Consider the following 22,549-nt stretch of genomic DNA (forward strand, 5'->3'; position numbering starts at 1 on the left):
AATGTGATTTTTGGATCAAATTTCACTGGTATAATGAACTCAGTGTTGGCCTGGCTCACAATCACATGATAACCCTCACTTCGGGGGAAATAATCTCTTTAACATCTATAGTGATCAATGAATCAATCTCAGGACCTAGAGCTTACTGCAATGTTTATTAAAGAACCTATGCTGGTGTGATATTTCCTTGAAATATGGAGAGAGATTACATTCCACAAAGAGATGCACTCATATTTATACATCTCAAAAAGCCAGGGGAGACCAATGTACAGGGAACTGATGATTTAACTATACATATTTATAGTAAATGAACTTAAGTGACTATAGGTAATGGAGCTGAGGTCACTTCCTTTGTCTGCTTTCCTTTAGAAATCCAAAACGAAGGGGGGGGGAATAAAACAGAAAAGAAATTATCTCCCATAATTTAAGAAGTTGGAGCAGTTTGAGAACGCCACACGTCAAAAGAAAATCATTTCCTACTGCAAGTTTGAATTGTTCTAATAAGAAAACAGACTGTTGCCTTATATCTCTACAGTTTGAATACATTTAATCAATTTCAATCAAATCATGTTATTTTTCTCACAGAGGGTCAACTGAGTGGTGTGCCAATAGTGAGCCTGGATGATTAGATTGTTGAGGATTTGAAGGCTCCATGCAGGCTGAAATGAAGAAGGGATCGATCAACCTAGGCACAAGTGAATGTGGTGGTGGTGGTGGTGGTGGTGGTGGTTTTATATATTTAGTGTTAGGCCAAGGTAGGTGAAATGGAAAGTATTGGGTAGCCCATTATAGGGCAAGATTCCCCTCTAATCTATGCTGACTTTCATTCTGTGGTCCATGTGGCTGTATTGCTGCAGTTATTACTGCCATTACTTAATGCCAGATCTTCTTGCAAAAAACCTCTCTTGATTTACATCTTGATGGTGAATGAAGCAATGGACCTGGTTTGAGTTACTGAAACCAGGTTGTGGAAAGACAGTAAAGTTATCATGTCAGAAATCTGGGTAGAGGTGGCTTTTTCATAAGAGTCCCTTATCTATTGGTCGTGTTCCTTTCAGGCCCATCAGGTGGACCAGACAGTAAACATGGTGAGATAAACAAATTCTAGTTTATTGTAAAGCTACACTAACAGAATCTTGCAAGTCTGAAGGCACAAGGAAGATGGAGATGGCCTTCAAGATGATCTCAGAGTGAGTTCAAGACTTTCAAAAGAACTCCTAATTGTAACATTCAGTGTACTGTCAACCCATCATAGCATGAAGGCTCAATCCTATCTCATGATTTCTTGCTTGTCACCTACTTCATCCCCTCACTTCAAGGCAATAATCTAGGTCATTATGACCTGGAACATCTCACTTTCAAGGGAAATGGAGCGAAGAGCAATTTAAAACATGATAAATTGATTAAGACAAAGGATAAGAGAGAGCAGCTCCCTGGTAATGCTAAGCCATCATTGCTCCAGTGTATTTTCATCTTCTGCTCTCTCATTAACCTCCAAGGACATTTCTCTTTGGTTGCTAGGGGAAAGATTATACCTATTAAAAAGATAAGAATTGCTAAAGAGGCTATCAAAACGCCCTCACAAAAAACGTTGGGAAATGTGGTCTTCCCAGGAAAAAAGTTTGTCCCTTTTTTGGTTACATGTTGGAGTTGGTTCCTCCTGCACAGGGAAGACAGTCGTAGCAGCAGATGGTCTTCAGAGGTGGTATTCAGAAGGTTCTGACCAGTTCTGGAGATCCAGTGTCAGAAATTTTGAGTAGTTCAGAGAACTCGTAAATACCCCCTCTTACTGGCTCCACCCTCATCTATTCTCTGCCTCCTGGGTCCCAGCTGATCAGGAGGAAATGGGAATTTTGCACTAACCTTCCCCTGGAGTGGGGAGCGGATGGAGATTTTACAGTATCCTTCTGCTGACCTATCCACCAAGCCATGCCCACCAAGCCACACCATGCCCACCAAGGCAAGCCATGCCCACCAAGCTACACCCACAGAACGGATAGTAAAAAAATTGAATCCCACCATTGATGGACTTCCCTTCCTGAGACACATTTCTGAATTCCAGATGGCAACTTTCCACACACCTGGAAGGAGGAAAGGGCTGAACAAGGAGTGGAAGACCATTCAGAATATGAGTTCTGATTTAATTGCCAGAAAGAGGCAAATGAGAAAGGGGTTGGTAGCACCTTGTTCAACTCTTAGCTTTGATAAATTTGAAGCCTATATAAAGAGTTCAACAATCTGCTTGTTTTCATGTTGCTTCTCTTTTCTTCTTCTTTCTATTTGTACACTTGCATTTAGAAGGCGGGGGATGAAGAGGACGTGGGCAAGGAGCTCATCCCCCTCCCCTCCGACCAGCGTCAACCCCCCAGCCACTTCAACCTTTAGAGCCTTGTTCTTCCTCCTGGACTCCGCAGAGGAGACGATTCAGAGTGCAAAGACTCTCCTCTCTTACATTATTACTAACTTTATTTATTTCAAAACTGCACTAGCCGCTTGGCGGTTTAACAACTGCATCCATCTTGTTTGCTGAGTGAAGGAGTGAATGTATGTATGTATGGGTGAGAGAATGTTCCCACGTGTTTTTAATTTAAATTTTTATCTTGTATTATTGTATATTTTAATATTTTAATATTAGTGGGGTATGCATGGGGAGAATGTCTGGCCGGTATGCATGAGGGGATTGAGAGTGTGGCCTGGAGCCCCCTCCACTGAGTGCAGAAGCAGAAGTGAATGGGGGCCCGGATCCGCCTCTCGTCCCAGAGTGTATGGTACGAATGGCCTGCTGGGGAGAATGGGGGCCGTAGGAGGGGAGGGGGGGTCTACAGCGACGGGGACGGGCCAGAGCATCCCGGTCATGTTTGGGAGACGCAGGTACGACGGGAGTTACAGGGCTAGCCAACATCGGGGAAGGAGGGTTCGCTACGTCACAGTGATCCCTCCTTCCGGCCCTGATAGCTCAATTCAAGGACCAGGTGGCAAGGGATGTCAGGGCCCTGGTCTCAGGTTGCTGTTGCTAAATGCCAGGTCTGTGGTTCATAAAGCTCCCCTCGTTCGGGACTTAATATTAGATGAGGGGGCAGACCTGGCATGTATTACTGAAATCTGGCTGGGCCATGAGGGAGGAGTCCCCCTCTCAGAAATGTGCCCAGAAGGGTTTCACGTGCTCCACCAACCACAACACCAGAGAAGGGAATCATCCGGAAATCATTAGCACCTTGTGCGATCCCTGCTCCGAAGACTGTCGGGTGTGAGTCCCTTCTAGTGAAGATGGACCTTGGGGGTCAAGTGGCCTTGTTAACGTACCTACCTCCCAGCTGCATTACAACAGCCCTGCCTTCGCTCCTGGAGTCAGTAGCCGCACTGGCAGTTGTGTTCCCCAGACTTATAGTACTGGGGGACTTCAACCTGCCATCTCTCGGCGAACGCTCTGATGGGGCGCAGGAGTTCATGGCTTCCAGAATTGTATTTTATTCTATTGTTTGATAAAATTCTTGAGCATGTATGTCAGTAAATTATTTCTTTTTAATATTTTCTAGGATTACACTTAGTAAAACAAATGGTTTCATTTGGATATTTGTTTTGCATTATGCCATATATACGTGTGTGTGTGTGTGTGTGTGTGTGTGAGTGTGTGTGTGTGTGTACACATATATATAAAAGGGATGTGGTGGCTCAGTGGCTAAGACACTGAGCTTGTCGATTAGAAAGGTCAGCAGTTCAGAGGTTCGAATCCCTAGCCCCACATAATGGAGTGAGCTCCCATTATTTGTCCCAGCTTCTGCCAACCTAGCAGTTTGAAAGCATGTAAAAATGCAAGTAGAAAAATAGGGACCACTTTGGTAGGAAGATAACAGCGTTCCATGCACCTTTGGCGTTTAGTCATCCCAGGCCCATGACCACGGAGATGTCTTTGGACAGTGCTGGCTCTTCGACTTTGAAATGGAGATGAGCACGCACGCACACACTCATTGTGAACTATCCTAAAAATATGAGTCCCAGGTGTAGCTATAAAAGAACAGACAGACATCATGATCTCCGGGACTTAAAATATATTACCCACTTAGCTTTCGTTAGCCTCTGCTAACATCGTCAGAGTGTAAAAAGTACCATTGAAGAGATAATTGCCTTTATGCATCATTGATCAATTTGGCCATTACGCACATGATTGGCCCATCCACCGGCCTCCCACCTGTAATTAGCTGTCGCTTTTGCTTCAGACATGTTAATTGATGGAGGCTTAGCTCCTGTTGCTTCCTTCCTTATCACGCACCGCTTGGGCTGCTTGTCCCAAGGGAATGATGCTGAGCTGTTAGATTTTGCTTTAACGGCATTCTGTCGGCATCCCTCCACCACAAAGGTCTCTCCTCCCAGTCACATTGGAGGGATGTGTTGGAGGCAGGAAGGGCAGAAGTGCCTCCAGCCTTTCCCAACAAACTCTCCAGGAAACATTTGCCTTGTGCTAGACGAAGAGCCCGGCACATGCTCAGCTCCTTCCTGAATCTGAGAGTGACCCCTGGTGGATTCTGCACAAAGTGCCAGGATTCCCTGAAAGGGCAAGAGAGAGGAACATATCTGGTTGGGGAGGAAGGGGGGGAGGAGGGGAAGGGATGATGGGCATTGGAGGAAAGGCTTTTGTAGAAAAAAAGCGTCGGCATTTCCAGCGGTGGAAGCGTCTCCATCTTCCTCTCCTTCCTGTCCAGGAGTCATCTATAGAGATGGAGAAAATCTCTCTGGAGGATTTGAACTCACTTCCCTCAAGAACAGCCACCCTGAAGGCTCAGCAGGGATTGGAGGCCGCAAAAGAGAGTTGTAGGATTTGTTCTCCAGTTTTGAAATAAACACTCTTCAGCCAAAACTTCTAAGAGAAAGAAAATGGTAATTTTATTTACTGCTTTGCAAAGAGGGTGGACCACCACGCACACGCAGGTACAGGGTAAATCTAAATAATCATGTGAAGCATTAGTGCTGCTTTACAAAATCCTAGTTAAGACCACACCTGGAACACTGCAACAGATTTTAGTCACCATGCTACAAAAAAGATGTTGAGACTTTGGAAAAAGTTCAGAGAAAAGCAACAAAAACGATCAAAGCCCTGGAGACTAAAGAACATATGAAGAACAGCTGCAGTATTTGAGTGGCCGCCACTATTTTTTTTTTTGGGGGGGGGTCAAATCAGGGGTGGGTTCCTATGCAAACCGGTACCAGTTCGCTTCAGGCGTGCTGTGCGTCTGCTAGCAAAAATGGGGTGGGGGGCACACTCAGACCCGCACCTCATTATTGGCCTCCTGCAAAATCCTCACCCCACCCCATCCCAGAACCACCACAATTCCCTTGCTAACCTGCTTCCCTGCTCCATTCTCCAGCATGCAGGGCAACAAAAGACCATCTGACTACCAGTTTTTTAAATAGTGCAATCCGACCTTCCAACTTCTCCGGGGTGGGTGGGTGGGAATCTTGTGAAGTTAGAAGGTCTGATTGAACTTTTTTAAAATGATAGTCCCGTGGTCTTTTTTTGTTGGCCTGCATGCCGGAGAATGGAGCTGGAAAGCAAGTTAGCAAGGGAATTGTGGTTGCTCTGGGATGGGGTGAGGATTTTGCAGGCGGCCAATAATGAGGTGCAGATGTGTGTGTGGCTCCGCCCCATTTTTGCAAGCAGACGCACCGTGGGCGGATCCTTCGGTATTTGCAGGCTGGCCCCGAGGACTAGTTCTAAGCAGCACGCAGGCCTTGAGTTTGACACCCCTGCTTATAGAGCCGAGGTGGCGCAGTGGTTAGGGTGCAGTACTGCAGGCCACTTCAGCTGACTGTTATCTGCAGTTCAGCAGTTCTAATCTCACCAGCTCAAGGTTGACTCATCCTTCCATCCTTCCGAGGTGGGTGAAATGAAGACCCAGACTGTGGGGGCGATATGCTGACTCTGTAAACCGCTTAGAGAGGGCTGAAAGCCCTATGAAGCGATATATAAGTCTAACTGCTATTGCTATTGCTCTAGATGAATAAAAAGAAAAGTACAATTATTGTCTAATTTTGTATGGCTCCCAGTCTGATTTCCATTTCTGTAATGAAAAGTTGGGCAATAACTGGTAGAAAACTTGAATTCGTGCCTTCTCTCCATTTTGAGAGATTCATCCAGGGTTACTAAACAGCTTCAATGCAGCAGAAGCCTCTGAAACTCAGAAGTTTCTTCCCCATCCAAATCCTTCTCAATTTTTTTTGCCAATTGTTAGGGCTTTTCTGATTATGGTAAACAGACACAAAGACAGCATTTGTCTTTCCCACATAATGCTTATTAGACACACTTAAATTCCTATTTGTAAATGTAATGCTAACTGCATCTTGCTAATTTTAGTCTCTTCCTATTACCCACAGGTTAGCAAAAATTTCTATTTTTCTTGATATATCTATTTCTATATCTTCTTTCTCTGTTTATATATGAAAACCCATTTTGCTCCTCTAGATTTGTCAAGGAATGTCAAAGGTATTTTTTTCAAAAGGCAACTGGACTTTTCTTGAAGATAGTTCGCATAGTTCTTAGCCAAGGAGCATCTTCGGTTCTGAATCCCACACACCATACGTTTATAAGGCTTTTCCCGTGTGGATTCTTTTATGGGTGTTAAGTTTACTGTTTGCAGAAAAACTCTTTCCACATTCAATGCATTTATAAGGCTTCTCTCGTGTGTGTGTCTTTTTATGGGCAATGAGATTACTACAGCCAGTAAAGCATTTTCCACACTCCGTGCATTTGTAGGGCTTCTCCCCTCTATGGATCCTAGTATGGTAAGTAAGTTGACAGTTCTTTATAAAGCTCTTTCCACACTCCAGGCATTTGTAGGGCTTCTCCCCTGTATGAATCCTACTATGGTAAATAAGTTGAGAGTTCTTAATAAAGCTCTTTCCACACTCTAGGCATATATGTGTCTTCCCTTCTGTGTGGATCTTTTTATGGAAAATAAGTTCATTGCTGTTAGGGAACCTTTTCCCACACTTAATGCATTTATAAGGCTTCTCCCCTGTGTGTGTCTTTTTATGGGCAATAAGATGACTACAGCTAGTAAAGCATTTCCCACACTCTGTGCATTTGTAGGGCTTCTCCCCTGTATGGATCCTAGTATGGTAAATAAGTTGACAGTTCTTTATAAAGCTCTTTCCACACTCCAGGCATTTGTAGGGCTTCTCCCCTGTGTGAATCTTTTTATGGAAACCAAGGTCACTGCTCCTACGGAAGCTTTTTCCACATTCCATGCATTTATAGGGCTTCTCTCCTGTATGGATTCGTTTATGAAGAGTAAGAGAAGAACTCTGAATGAAACTCTTTCCACATTCCATGCATTTATAGGGCTTCTCTCCTGTGTGGATTCGTTTATGAAGAGTAAGAGAAGAATTTTTACAGAAGCTCTTTCCACATTCTGTGCACTTATATGGCTTCTCCCCTGTATGGATCCAATAATGGGAAGTAAGAGAATTACTAGATAAGAAACTCTTTCCATTCCATGCACTTATAAGGCATCTCTCCTATATGAATCCTTGTATGTAAATTAAACTGACTTTTCTGAATAAAAGTCTTTCCGCACTCCATGCATTTATATGGCCTTTCCCCTGTGTGGATCATTTTATGGAAAGTAAGTATTCTGAGTGAGCTGAAGCTCTTTCCACACTCCATGCATTTACAGAGCTTCTGTCCTGTGTGGATTCTTATATGTGAACTAAGATTAGCTCTGTGAACAAAGGACTTTCCACACTGCATGCATTTATAAGGCCTTTCCCCTATGTGGATCCTCTTATGACTTGTAAGGGAACTGTTCCTATTAAAGCTCTTTCCACACTCCATGCATTTATATCGCTTCTCTGTTGCATGGATCCGGGAATGCAAAGTAAGAGAAGTACCATAAATAAAGTTCTTTCCACACTCCATGCACTTATAAGGCCTTTCCCCTGTGTGGATCCTCTTATGACATGTAAGGTAAGTGTTCCTACTAAAGCTCTTTCCACACTCCATGCATTTATGTCGCTTCTCCCCTGTGTGGGTTCTTTTTTGAGATGTATGGGACCCATTTTTATGAGGAAGAGACCGGGTCCATTTATGAGTTTTTCCATTGTCTTTACATGTATAATCTTCTCCTTTTGTTTGGGCTTGATAACATTTATCTGCATTTAATTTGTTTATGAATAGTTTTGTACATTTTCCAATATATTTGTTTTTTCTTTTTCCTTCCTGGGCCACAGAGGCTTTCGTTGCTGCATGAACAGAAGATGAACTTTCCTGTTTGCAATTATTTGACTGGTTTCTTTCATGACTTTCTATTTCCATTAGAATTATAGGGTTCTTTTTATTGTATCCACATCTGATCCTTTGGAAGAATTCCCTGGAATCTTCATCTTCTTCTCCGTTATTACCTTCACAGGAAAAGAAAAATGAAAATCACTTTAGGGAAAAGGAGCAAAGCATAGGAAGTTTGAATGTAATGAAGAACTAACTGCTCCAAACTTCTTAGATGCAGAGAAATCCTTCAAGAATTTGATCTGGACTTTCTTGATAAAAATTTTGGAAGATACATCTAAGTTTGTATGGTAAGGGAAAAACTATGGATTAAATATCAAATTCTCCCAAGTTTCAAAGGAAATGGGAAGATTCAGTTTCCCAAGTTGTAACTGAATTTTGTATTCTGCTGTGGATTTGGATAACAAGTGGGAGTTGCTCAGAAATAAGAGAATTTTAGAATGAGAGATGCAGGATGTCATGGATATTTGTGGTACAATAAATATAAGATTTTTAAAACCATCTTGTTAAAAATGCCACATTGGGAATATGAAACAGATATAAAGTCAGGCTGTGCCCAAAACATCCCAATGGTTTTCAGCAGAAAAAAAGCAGCAAGGAAAGATAACAGATAACGTGTTAAGAACAATTAGAACTTGAGCTGCAGGAATACCAAATTAAGTCAAGAGTGGAAAAACAATATACTGTAGTTTTCATATTATCAGAAACATTCTAGGCAGATAAAGGGAACTATAGTATTCAACAACCTAAAACAGAATTTGAATCTCATTTTGTCGAAAAGATGAATATGTAATTGCGAAAACCTCTAAACGTACAGAGGAATATGAAAATCAACAGAAGAATATTCAAAAGTGTATAAATCAGGGGTGAAATCCTACTAGTTTGAACCGGTTGGCCCGAACCGGTAGTAAAAATGCTACTAGTTTGCCCTAACTGATAGTAAAAAAATGCTTTAAAAAGTTTTTTTTTTAAAGTTCCAAAGGCACAGCACAGCTGATTGCCGCACAACTGATCATCGGAACTTCTTTTAAAAAAACTTTTTTAAAGCCTCTTTTTACTAGGTAGTTTTTTACTAGGTGGTAAAACGATGCTTTAAAAAAAGGTTCCAGCGATCAGCTGTGACAATCAGCTGTGCCGCACAATGGTAGGAACCTTTTTTTTGTAAAGTCCAGCTGCTTTTGCATTGTGTCAGTTGTGTAGCTTTTGTGTTATATTTGCATAAAGTGTGATAGTTGGTTTTGAGCTCTTTTTAAGGTTCCTGCTTTTTGCCTATCCGGACACATGACCACCAAGCCATGCCCACCAAGTCATGCCCACCAAGCCACGCCCACAGAACTGCTAGTGAAATTTTTTAATTTAAAAATTAAAAATTTTTAATTTCACCACTGGTATAAATGTACCTCAAACTTATGATGGAAATGCAGACAAGTCCAAGGGTAATTTTGTCATGCTTTGGTGGCCTTGTAAAAAAGCTAAAAAGTTTGGATTTAGAGCTACAAAGAACTTTAAAGATTAATATCCAATTGAAATCAGAACAGTTTATGTTGGCACTAATCAACAGAAGATTGTTTCTGAGTATGATAACCATAATGACACTATTATACACAAAGAAACGGAAGGACTCTACAATAACTAGAATGGTTGAGGAAGATGAAAGAATTCTCCATGATGACTAAATTGACTCCGATTAGGCAGAGGATAATATCAATATTTATTAGTGATTGGAAGCCCCAGATGGACTTCAGGCTGAAAAAAAGTCGAAACAAACTTGTGATCACACTTGTCTTTGAAGATTAGAAAGAATAAATTATGCAAAGGATAAAATAATAATGTAAAACTAGAAAGAGGGGGGACATAACTTTTTTATTACTTTGTCTTTTCCCTCTTTTTAATTTCATTATACTTTTTTTCTTATTCATTAATCACATTACTCTATCTTCTTTATTTCCTCTTCCAAATTTGTGGTATTTAGTAAAAAAATTCTGGCATATTCTTACCCAAAGAGGTCACGTTCCTATGATTTTCCAGCATGACTTCCCAATACAGTGTTTTTTGGTCAACTTTCAGCTGAGACCACTCCTCTTCGGAGAAGTACACAGCCACCTCCTTAAAGGACATAAGACCTTCCTGAATGAGAAGAAAACAGAACAAAAATCAGGAGGATTTTCAAGACTTTAAGTGATTCCAAGCAGAGATCTACATTTCAAGCCATTTGGTGGAACAATCCCACTTTTCGTCTATCTATTCCCATCCATCAGCATCTGGAGAATAAACTGGTATGGGCCTTGGACATCTGTCAGTTACTCCATTCCACCCAGTGTTTGCTGCAGAAGAAAATGCAGGAGAGGGGCATTGGGGGGGGGGGGGGGTCCTTTTTACCACTTAAACAGAGGTGGTATTCAGCAGGTTCTCACCAGTTCTGGAGAACCAGTAGCGGAAATTCTGAGCAGTTCTGAGAACTGGTAAATACCACCTCTGACTGATCGGGAAGGAATGGGGATTTTGCAGGAACTTCCCCCTGGAGTGGGGAGGGAATGGAGATTATGCAGTATCCTTCCCCTGCCACGCCCACCAAGCTATGCTCACCAAGCCATGCCATGACAAGCCACACCCACAGAACCGGTAGTAAAAAAAAATGAATCCCACCACTGCACTTAAGTCAGGGGTGTCAAACTCAAATTTCAGTCAGGGTGGCATGAGCATTATCATTGCCCTCAAATGGCCAGTTGCGTCTAAGACTGATGACTCACCGCCGCCAGGTGGGCGTAGTTAGCTCAATTCCATTCACTGGGTGCAGCTGACTTAGGCAGTACTGAAACTTCCTAACAGTAAGGCCAATTAGGCAGTAGAATAGCTTGCCTTCAGAAATCGTGGGCACTCCATCACTGGAAGTAAAAGGCTTGTGGTGTCTCCAGAGCAAATAACCCATGCTCAAAACCTTCATTAAAGTTGTTTGGGAGGCACTCAGGGAGTTACATGGGTGTCATCAATTGAGAAAGAAACACAAACCCTGTTTCTACTGCTCCTTAGTTTACAAGAAATCCACTCCTTGTATTCCAACCCCAAAGGCTGAAGAAGAGAAACCTGTTTGGAAAGAGCATTTTTCATCCTTTCCGAAGCAGGATTATTTGGCACCAAATTCCAGGCACAAATCAGAGTATTAGACATTCTGCTTCCTCTTTTAACCTGGTGCCATTATTTTTCTTATCGCTGGCTATAAACAAGGCCTTTTGAAAACTGTAATGTACCAGTGTGATTCTTTTAGTTATTATTGAATAGTTTTCTACAATTCAATGTCAAAGAATTACTAACAGGATCACCTTTCTATTAAAAAGAACAATGGAGCAGTGGTTACAGTACTGCAGGCTACTGCAGGCTACTTCTGCTGACTGCCAGCTGTCAGCAATTTGGCACTTCAAATCTCACTGGCTCAATGTTGACTCAGCTTCCATCCTTCCAGGGTCAGTAAAATAAGGACACAAATTTTTTGGGACTCTGTAAACCGCTTAGAGAGGGTTATAAAGCACTATGAAGCGGTATATAAGTCTAAGCGCTACTGCTATTCAGCAAATGTTAACATTGTGATTTTTTTATTATTATTATCCCTCTCTTACCAGTCTTTCAGCACCACCATAAAAAGGAGTCAAATTCATTCTATTCTTCCCTGTGAGGGAGACAGAATTTTTAAATGGATAAAATAGCAGGAGGCATTCTACTAGAAGAGAATAGATAGATAAGGTAAGACCATTGGAACCTCTACCATCTGAGATGTCCTGACTTGTGGATTCCTGATAGATCCTCCTGGAAAACAGCTCCTGGGGGGGATTTGATGCATTCCTCCTTCTCACGGGATCTCTGGTCTGCAGAGTGAAAGACTTGAAATGGGAGGCAGGAGAAAAGAAAAATAAATAAGACATCACACAACATGAGGTGGATTCTTGTTCTCTAAAAACAACTTCAATGTCCCAATATCTATCAATGAGCCTAGAACAGTGATGGCTAACTTTTTTGCCATCGCGTGCCAAAAATGGAGGGATTGCAGGGGGGTTGTGCGCGGGTGTGCCCACCCTCATAATTCTATGCCGTGACCGCCCCCCGGCATGTGCACACAACCCCCTTCCTCCCTCTGCTTTTGGCACGCGATGGACCCATTTTTCGCCCTCCCCAGGCTCCAGAGTGTTTCCAAACTTCTGGGTAGGACTGTTTTTCTTCCTCCAGAGACTTCAGGGAAGCCTCCTGAAGTCTCCAGAGGGCGAAAAACGGCTGAAAATGAAGGCCGAAGTCAACTGGCCAGCGGGCGCATGCACGCTGGAGGTGACAGGGCAACACCTCGCATGCCATAACAAATTGCTCCGTGTACCAGCTGTGGCACGCATATCATAGGTTCGTTATCATGGGCCTGAAAGATAAGAAAGGAACAGTCAGTCCCACAGATTGTCATTGATTTATGACCACAATTGACACTAAAATTTATGTTGAGACATTTGTTAAGTGAGCTTAGAATCTTTCTACTCACGCTTGTTAAAATGAATCTTTGCAATTGTTAAGTCAGTCACATGGAGGGAAGTAAGTAGTGGGGCACCATAAGGTTCCGTCTTAGGGCTAGTATTCTTCAATATCTTCATAAACAACTTAGATAAGGGAATAGAAGGGGAAGTTACCAAATTTGCGGATGATATTAAACTGGTAAGAATAGTTAACACCCCAGATCAGTGATGGTGAACATTTTGTGGCTCGTGTACCAAAAGCGGGGGGAGTGCAGGGGGGTCATGCGCAGGTGTGCAACACCCATAATGCTATGCGCACGACCCCAGTGCGCATGACCAGCACTCCCCCCATTTTTGGCATGCTTTTTTCACCGTCCCCAGGCTCCAGAGGCTTTATAGGGAAAACAGCCCTCTTCCCATCCCCCCCCCCCCCGAGGCCCTCCGGAGGTTTCAGGAGCTTTCCTGAAGACTCCAGAGTGTGAAAAACCATCACTACAGGCAAACCAGAAGTTCAGGAATGGACTTCCGGTTTGCCCGTAGGGGCGGTTTTAGCTCTCCGGAGCCTTCTGGAGGCTTCCCTGAAGGCTCCGGAGGGCAAAATAATAACTCTATGAGCAACCCGGAAGTGACTTCCAGCTGTTCGGTGGAGTATCGCGCAGGCGCTGTACGTGCCATGTGTGTGTGCAGAAGCCTTAAAAGACAGGTAAGGAGCTCGGGTGGGTGGGTGGGCCCTCCAGAGCACCATACCAGAATGGTATCTGCTGGTCCGGGCAGGCTCTGGTACTCCTGTACTGGGGCGTACCTCCTGCAACCCACCACTGACGGGAGGGATGAAGAATTCAAAAATATTCTTTATTCCCTTCTGGACCTCCTAGATGAAGGTCTCTCACCTGCAATTGGACTTGCTCCTTCTGCTCCTCTTCCTGACTCAGGAGGAAGCCTTCCACCAGGGCCACCACTTGGCAGCTGGTCTCTGCTCCACACTCCCGCACCCAGCTCTTCATTGTCAGGGGCAGAAGAGCCAGCAGCTGCTCCAGAACAACCAGGTCCAACATTTGGGTTTTAGTGTGCTTTTCTAACCCCAGCCATTGACTATAAAAGTTGTAGAGTCGGCTGCAAAGTCCTCGGGGACCTTCAGCCTCCTGGTATTGGATGTTTCTAAAGTTCCAGGGCTGAATCTCTGAATGGATGAAGATTTTTTTCTCCAGGATATTCTGCCCAGATCTTGCCCAGATTTTGCCACAGCTGCCTGACTGAACAGCCGAGGCACCTTTTCCAGTTTTTTCAATTGCTAATGGTCGTTCCTGCATCCTTTGCCCGTCCTTTAAAGAAATTCCAAATAGATCTGATGAATCTTGTAGACACCTTTCAATTCCTAGGGCTATTCTGGTAGCTGTAAGGTTGACAACAAAGGTTATCCAGGTCTCTTCACCCAAAAGTTAACTTTTTGTTGTTTGGGAGTTTGTCGAGATGACTCTAGTTTCGGCATCTTGGATGGAAAAGAAAATAAATTATGTTAAAATATGCATGACTGGGAGAGACATGGGAATAAGGTCAGCCAACTTAGTCAGCCAATGAGAGCTTAAACAGATCTGAGTCTGTGCAGAGTATTGAAGCAGAAAATTTAAGCTTGGAGTCTGTGTGTGGCTTAGTTAAGAATTGAAACTTAAGCAGTCTGAGAAGTAAACTAGCAGTTTGTCTGGGCTTGTCTGCTGATATGAAACTAACTGCTTCTGTTTGCCTGTAACTCTCCTGCCTTGTGTTTACTTGAAAGAATCACCTGTTAGTATTGTACATTTATTCATCTATTCTTATGTATGTAAAGAAGTTAATGAATCCAGCTGTGTGCTTTCTGGATTTGAATTTATGTAACAAACTGACAAAAGAATAAGAAGGTCGTGGACTTAACTAATAAACAACATTCATCCTTGAATTAAGACTTGTGGACTTCAACTTCAAGGCTTTAAAGCATTTTAAGAAACACTGGCCCCATCGGGCACACAGTGCAAATTTTTTAGAGTTTTTTTTTTTAGAGTTTTATTTGGCATTTATAGGCCGCCCTTTTCCCTGAGGGGACTTAGGGCGGCTTACAACTCGTGGGAGGGAGTGCAAGACAAAACATAAAATTTGTGAATAAAATAAAATAGTAAAACACAACATTCATTCAGCATTCGGGCGGGGCGAATTGGGATCTTATCCCCAGGCCTGACGGGATAGCCAGATCTTAAGGGCTGTGCGGAAGGTCTGGACGGTGGTGAGGGTATGAATCTCCATGGGGAGATCGTTCCAAAGGGTCGGAGCTGCTACTGAGAAGGCTCTCCTCCGCGTAGTCGCCAGTCGGCACTGACTGCGGATGGAATTTGGAGGAGGCCCAATGCTGCATCTCAGCCCCACTTGTATATCCGTCCCTGCAACACCTCCCTTCTTTTATGCTGGCACAGCCCCTTCGCGGTCGTGGAGAAAGGCTGGGAAGCAGTGTGGGAAGCAGTGTGGGAAAAATGAAATATTTTTGGGAATATTAAAGTGGCAGAATAGAATATTTCCCCTAAAGGAGAAATGTAGAAACATGCTCTTGTTGGAAACCCTACCGCCCGCCCACCCCTCACATTTCAGAATGATGAAACATTTTGGGAAATATTAAAAAAGGCGGAATATTATTTTTCCCTGAAGGAGAAATGGGAAAAAAATATTAAGGGAGGCAGAAATCTACACCAGTCTTCCTGCCCCCAATGCAGAAACTGAGGAGGCCAACTTTTAGAAATGCAGATTTGGCAATCCATTCAAGACAGGTTATTTTGAAACCCCCTTGCAGCAAAGTTTGACAGCTAGCAAAGGCAGAATGGTAGGATTAGAAAGCAGACCCTCACCCAAGATCCAACACAGGACTAAATCCATTAGCCACAATATGAATTACCCAACACCCTTTCAGAACAAAAGCTCCTTCATTACCCCACCCTCAAAACAGTTCAAACTTCAAAGTCACAGAAACCTATAAAGATCCATCCACTCATTCAGCCATTTTGTTCAGCTGACCCAGAACTGCAAAGACAGAACTGTCTTTGTGATTCTATTCAATAAACCATCTTTCCAATCAGACTCCATGTTGTTTCCAGCATCTTTCTCCCAGCTTTGAACTGAACCAGATGGATTTTCCTTCAAACACTCTTCAAGGCAGAAAGCAGACTCAAGTCTTTCCTAATAGCCCCCAGCAGATATTTTGTGCCCATTAAGAAAGATGGGGACAGACTACCTACAAAAGAAAAGAACTTCAGCTGCAAGGTGATTGGATTAAGAAGCACAAGACGTGACCCCCGCCCGAATGATGAATGAATGTTGCTTACTATTTTTATTATATGTTGTTGTCTTAATATTGTATTCCCCTTTCCCTGGTTTTCTGTGAGCCGCCCTGAGTCCCCTCAGGGAAAAGGGCGGCCTACAAATGCTAATAAACCACTAAACCACTAAACCACCATATGCAGTAGTGGCCAAAATTGTGGAAACTTTTTGCGGGTGTGTGTGTGTTTTTGAAGTTTGATGGCTAATAACACCACCTTTTCTTGGAGTAGTATCATAAAATTATACATTCAATGGAAAGATAATTTAATCAAGAATGTAATGCAATAAGGAGGAGTTGATGTCGCGACAACACGACGTGCGAGGCCTTGCAGCTTGAAAGCTAGTGGCAGTGTTTACGAGTTGGAAGAATGGCACAACATCAAAAAGAAATCTTAACATTGCAAAAGATAATGTTTGAAATTCAAAAATTACTAGAAGTATCAGAGAAAATTGAGAAGAGACTGGAAAACATAGAGCGTATAACAGCAAAATATGATGGAAAATTTGAAGATGTTTATCAAATGGAAAAAGTGGAGGCTGGAGTCCTAAAAATCGAAGGGAAAAATGAGCATAAAGATAAGATAATTGTTGACATTTACGGTGAACTGAATGTGGTTGGAAGTGGAAGGAGTGGAAGATGGAAAGGGGAGCTAGATGGACAGGAACTCTACCCCAGATGGCAAGGCACAGAAGAAGAAAAGAGAGAAGAATTGATGGATTTAAAGAGAGAAATCTTGTCAGAAGCACCACTGATAAGCTGATAAAGATAAGCTGATTAAAGAAGCAGTTCGAGGGTATCGAGATTATAGCAATAGCAGTTAAGACTTATATACCACTTCATAGGGCTTTCAGCCCTCTCTAAGCGGTTTACAGAGTCAGCATATCGCCCCCACAGCCTGGGTCCTCATTTCACCCACCTCGGAAGGATGGAAGGCTGAGTCAAATTATATAAGAGATGCAACAAACAATGAGCTGCGAAGAGAAGTCCACACAAATTTTATCAAGGAAATAAGCAGAAGATTAATTCCACAAATGGCAAAAGACATAAGACTGCATTATTACTGGAAAGATACAGGTTGATATATGTAAGCTTATAACAAAAACTAGTTAAATTTAGAGCATTATGTAAAAAATGAAGTGATAATGGATATGGTTAAATAAATAATTGACAATGATAACAATGTATACATATGTATTGGTTTGATAAGAGGTAATTTGATATAAACAGCAAATGGTGACTATGAAAGGAAGCTTAGAAATTTTGTTATGTATGAAAGCTAATAAAAAATTAAGTTAAACTTAGTTAAACTTTGAGTATTAGGTTAAAAAATGTTATGATAATGGATATAGTCAAATAAATGATTGATAATGATAATACACTTTCTATAATGTGTAGTGGAAGATGATTTTGTGTGTTGTGTTTGTCTATGTTTATTCAAAAATTTTTTTTAAAAAAAGAATATAATGCAACAAAGTTTATTCAATTATCTGCAATCTATGAAGTTATGTCAGAAGTGACCCAGCAATAAAACACAGTTAATAGAAGCAATCATTCAATCTTGGTTTCACATTGTAACAGCTACAGAACTAAAAGACTCTTTAGAAAGACATAATTGATACTAAAGGTTACCCAACTAAGTATTAACTGACATGGTGATAATTTTTGTATATCTCATTTTTTCTACCTATTTCACTTTTCTTCTTTATAACTGCTATTCTAATAGCAAATCCTTCATAAACGTTATTGCATTACATTCTTGATTAAATTATCTTTCCATTATCTATATAATTTTATGGTACTACTCCAAAAAAGGTGGTTATTATTTTTTATGTTTATGAGCCAAGGTGGCGCAGTGGTTAAATGCAGCACTGCAGGCTACTGCTAGATCAGCAGGTCAGCGGTTCAAATCTCACCGGCTCAGGGTTGACTCAGCCTTCCATCCTTCCGAGGTGGGTAAAATGAGGACCCAGATTGTTGGGGGCAATATGCTGACTCTCTGTAAACCGCTTAGAGAGGCCTGAAAGGCCTATGAAGCGGTATATAAGTCTACTGCTATTGCTATTTCATCAAGCATGAATTAGATAACAGATATAAGTATAAACATGATTATGAATACATGAAATGGATACAAATACAAGGAAATATTAGGACAGGGATTGTAGGCATGCTGGTGGGCTTATGCATGCCCTTTAAAGACCTCTTAGGAATGGGGTGATGTCCACAGTGGACAGTCTAAGGTTAAAGTTTTGGGGTTTCAGGGAAGAAACCACAGGTAGTGCATTCCAGGCATTGATCACTCTGCTACTGAAGTTGTATTTTCTGCAAACAAGTTTGGAGCGGTTTACCATAAGTTTGTATCTATTGTGTCCTCCTGTGTTGTTGTGATTGAAGCGGAAGTATCATGGACAGGTAGGACATTGTAGCAGATAATTTTATGTACTACACTTAGGTCAGATCGAAGACGCGAAGTCTAAGCCCCAAATTTCAAGTCTGGTGGCATAAGGTATTCTGTTGCAAAGAGTCCATCAAACCTCAAAAATACACTTTTCCCCCCAAAAGGTTTTTACAATTTTGGTCACTACTGTAGGTCATAATCAGATTAATCCCTTTAGAACAGTGTTTCTCAACCTTAGCAACTTGAAGATGTCTGGACTGACATCTTCAAGTTGCCAAGGTTGAGAAACACGGCTTTAGAAGAAGGCAGAAAGCTCACAACATTGCACAATTTCCTAAGGGCATTTCAGGCATTGCACAACCCCCACTCTACCCCCAGCAGTATTTCAGGGGCTGCATCTTGGCACTCACCTAGCTAATTGTTCAGCTGACCCAGAACTGCAGCTTTCTTCCTGTGGTTCAAACCATCTTTCCAATCTGCCCCCGTGTTGTTTCCAGCATTATTTCTCCCAGCTTGGAACTGAACCCAGATGGATTTTCATTTGATATTGATATTGTTTCCTGATTGCTTATTTGTCCCTTATGACTATCATTAAATGCTGTACCTTATGGTTCTTGATGAATGTTTCTTGTCTTTCTATGTACACTAAGAGCATTTGCACCAAAGATAAATCCTTTGTGTGTCCAATCACACTTGGCCAATAAAGAATTCTATTCTATTCATATCCCATTCCATCTATTCTGTTCTATTCTATTCCTATTTCATGCTATTCTATTCAATTCTTATTCTATTTCTATTCTATTCCTATTTCATTCTATTCTAATTCTATTTCTATTCCTATTTCATTCTATTCTAATTCTATTTCTATTCTATTCCTATTTCATTCTAATCTATTCTATTTCTATTATTTCTATTTCTTATTCTATTCTATTCTTCCCAATAGCACCACCCTGGTCAACTTCCAGGCTTTAAAGAAGATTGAGAAGCATCACTCTCATTGGGGCACACAGTGCGAATGCTGCACCTCCGTCCCTGCAACATTTCCCTCCTTTCGCTACGGGAAGAGCCCCTTCCCGCAGGTCGTGGGGAAAAGGCTGGGAAGCAGCACCCCTGTTCCAGTCCTCGCACACGAGCCCCCGTGCTTGGACCTAGAGCCAGCAGGAGGAGGGTTCAGCCTGCCTCCCCCTCCCTGCGCGCTTAGGCTCCAAAGGAAATGGGGGGGGGCTTTCCCCCGCAGCTGCCTGGCCCCTCCATAGGAAAGAGCGGCAGGGGAACATGGGACTCCTACCCCGGAGGAAAACTTGGCCCCTGTCCACACAACCGTCCAGCTCGGGACCCCTTTGCACCGCCGCTCACGGAACTCGGGAGTCACACCGGGATCCGCGTCTCTGCCTACGTTTCCCAGCAGCCTCTGGGCGTCCCGCGAAGGCCCCGCCTCTCACTCACAGCGGTGGGGTGGGAGGGAAAGAAAGGGCAGACGCGCTTCCAGCCTCTTAGAACGCATGCGCTCGTACCCCCCCTTGTTAGTGGAACAGAGCAACGCATGCTCAGTTCCCTCTGACTGTTTCTTTGAAATGTATCAATTTTATCATACAGTTTTGTTGCAGGAAATTAAGGGACTCAGATATCGGAATTAAAAGAAGTTGCTTTATTGGTATCAATGGTTCAGAGCAAGTTAAGGCAAGACAGCCATTTGACATCTGAACGACAACTTATAGAAAAGACAGTTCTTATATATCTTTCAAAAGCAGCAGAACACGAGAATGTAACATGCTAGTGCTGAGGGGTTCATTGTTTCAGTTACTACATATCTTGCTTAATTGTTCCAGTAATTGCTTGTGACTTCTTGAGTGTGAACTGTAACTGAACCTGCGGCTTTGGCTTTTGACATTTCCTGTTATATATTTATATTTACTTTTATATTTTAATTTACTTTTTATCCTGCCTTAGTTTTTCTTCTAATTCTTTATTCTCTGAATAAAGCTTTGAATAGCTAATATGTGGTTTTGTGTGTTTTCAATCCCACCTTTTTTCCCCTTAATGTTCCTCTTTCATACTTAAGATGTTTATCCTTTCAGAAATTTGCACATACATCAGCCATGGTGATGGGTATCTTCTGTCCTTTCGGAGTGGTTCTTGCTATATCTTTAATCTGTTCCTTAAATCTGAGAGGACCACGTCTGCATGTGTGATTATATTTTTCTCACTAATTGTTTTCAGGTGAAAAGGAGAAGGAGAAAATAATGAAATTGTTGGGATTATTTGAGGGAAATGGGTGTGTCACTTGACTCTCAGCAATATAGTGCTTATAATATTAGGCAAACATCTGTACTGGGTTGAAGAGAGAAAACTTTGAGGGGAAAAAAGGAAAGTGAGCCTGTAACTATAAGAGCAGAATCTTCTTCATAGTAAAGGGAATGTTTCAAATGGTTGGGAAAATTTGTCACTGTCAGGTGGACAACTTCTTCCTCTCTAGGAATTTGCTTGATAGTTTTCAGCCTCAGGAAGCCTGAAGATCTGGCCTGGAGATCAGAAAGTGGTATGAAGCCCATAAAATGGCTGGGCTGTTCTTGAATGCTTCTGCTCTCCCGGTGACTTTATTGTATGGCTTTAATTGTTTAACCATTTTTAAAGTTTATATTGTTTGTATGGCAGTTTTATTTTTGTGGCATTGTTTATGTTTTAACTATAAGCCACCCAGAGTTACAAATTGTTAGGGGTATCTCCGTTGGGAGACAGAAAGTAGTGCAGCGGAATGTACAGCTAGAGAGAAGGAACATTGATAATAGAAGATAAACACACGAATAAGAGTCTCGGATGCTGCTAGTAAAAGCAAGTAGCTTTATTACTAACAATAGCTTCACAAGCAATGATAGTAGATGTTAAACAATTGCTTTCATTCACGGTTCACGTTCCAGTCATCAAGTGAGCAAGTAGTTATCAAGCATAGAACAAGCAGAGAGAGAGAGGGGGGGGGAGGGAGGGAGGGAGGGAGGGAGAGCTTTCCTGACTCCCTCTTATTGCAAAGTTAATTACCATTGATAAGTACATTCACCCAGTTAAAGCAACATCGACCATTTGTTATTATATATGAATCTATATTGCCTACCCAACACTAGGAGTATACTCCCAACACAAATGTTACGTGGTAGCTATATAACTTTTATAAAGAAAATAAAAATAAAACCTGACAATTTCTTCATTAAGAGAATGCCCAATCCTGAAGAGAAGTCTCCCAACAGTTTCACATAGATCAGTGGGTCTCAACCTTCCTAATGCCACAACCCTTTAATACAGTTCTTCGTGTTTTGGTGTCCCCAACCATAAAATTATTTTATGTTTCCCGTATTTTTTTGAAAATATGTGTTTTTCTATGGTCTTAGGCAACCCCTGTGAAAGGGTCGTTCGACCCCCAAAGGGGTCCCGACCCACAGGTTGAGAGCCACTGACATAGATCATGAATTTCAGGAAATGTGATGAATTGGAGGTAAATATTCCCAGAGCAAATGTTTTGTCAGAAGCTAGCTCAATTTCATAATGTTACCTGGTATACATAGATAAGGTCTTCTTGGGTAACGTATGCACAAAATGTTACTTTTATTATATTCTGATTGATTGATTGAGTGATAGACTAAAGCTAGGGCTTACAATCACTAGGATGCTTGGCCTCTTCAAGATCTGCTAACCAAAGCATGTAAAGCATTTGCTAGACCAATTGTATACAGCTCTTCTGTTTAGAACGTGCACTGCATATTGGACATTAATACAATTGAAGGAGTCCAGAGATATTTCACGAGAAGAGTCCTCCGCTCCTGTGCTTGCAACAGAATATCTTATGCCTTGAAATTTTGGTCTAAGATAACTTAGAACTACGCTCCCTTTGGTCTAACATAAATGAAGTACATAAAATTATCTATTTCAATGACTTACCTGTCAATGACTACTTTAGCTTCAACCACAATGCAAGAGCACATAATAGATACAAACAAGGTAAACCACACCAAACTCAATTGAAGAAATTACGAATTCAGCAACAGAGTGGTCAATACCTG

General features: G+C 42.0%; 1 protein-coding gene across 1 annotated transcript; it reads right to left on the bottom strand.

Moving 5' to 3' along the window:
- Positions 1-5,961: 5,961 nt before the first annotated feature.
- LOC116502635 (zinc finger protein 737-like) lies at positions 5,962-19,894 on the bottom strand. Its single transcript, XM_032208504.1, is given in 8 exon segments — positions 5,962-6,588; positions 6,590-7,486; positions 7,488-8,394; positions 10,276-10,405; positions 11,893-11,942; positions 12,039-12,153; positions 13,656-14,254; positions 19,786-19,894. Coding segments are annotated over 7 exon segments (2,700 nt in total). The 5' UTR covers positions 14,076-14,254; positions 19,786-19,894; the 3' UTR covers positions 5,962-6,407.
- Between the last annotated feature and the right edge of the window lie 2,655 nt (positions 19,895-22,549).

Source organism: Thamnophis elegans, chromosome 2 (assembly GCF_009769535.1).
Source record: "Thamnophis elegans isolate rThaEle1 chromosome 2, rThaEle1.pri, whole genome shotgun sequence".
NCBI classification, from domain to species: domain Eukaryota; kingdom Metazoa; phylum Chordata; class Lepidosauria; order Squamata; family Colubridae; genus Thamnophis; species Thamnophis elegans.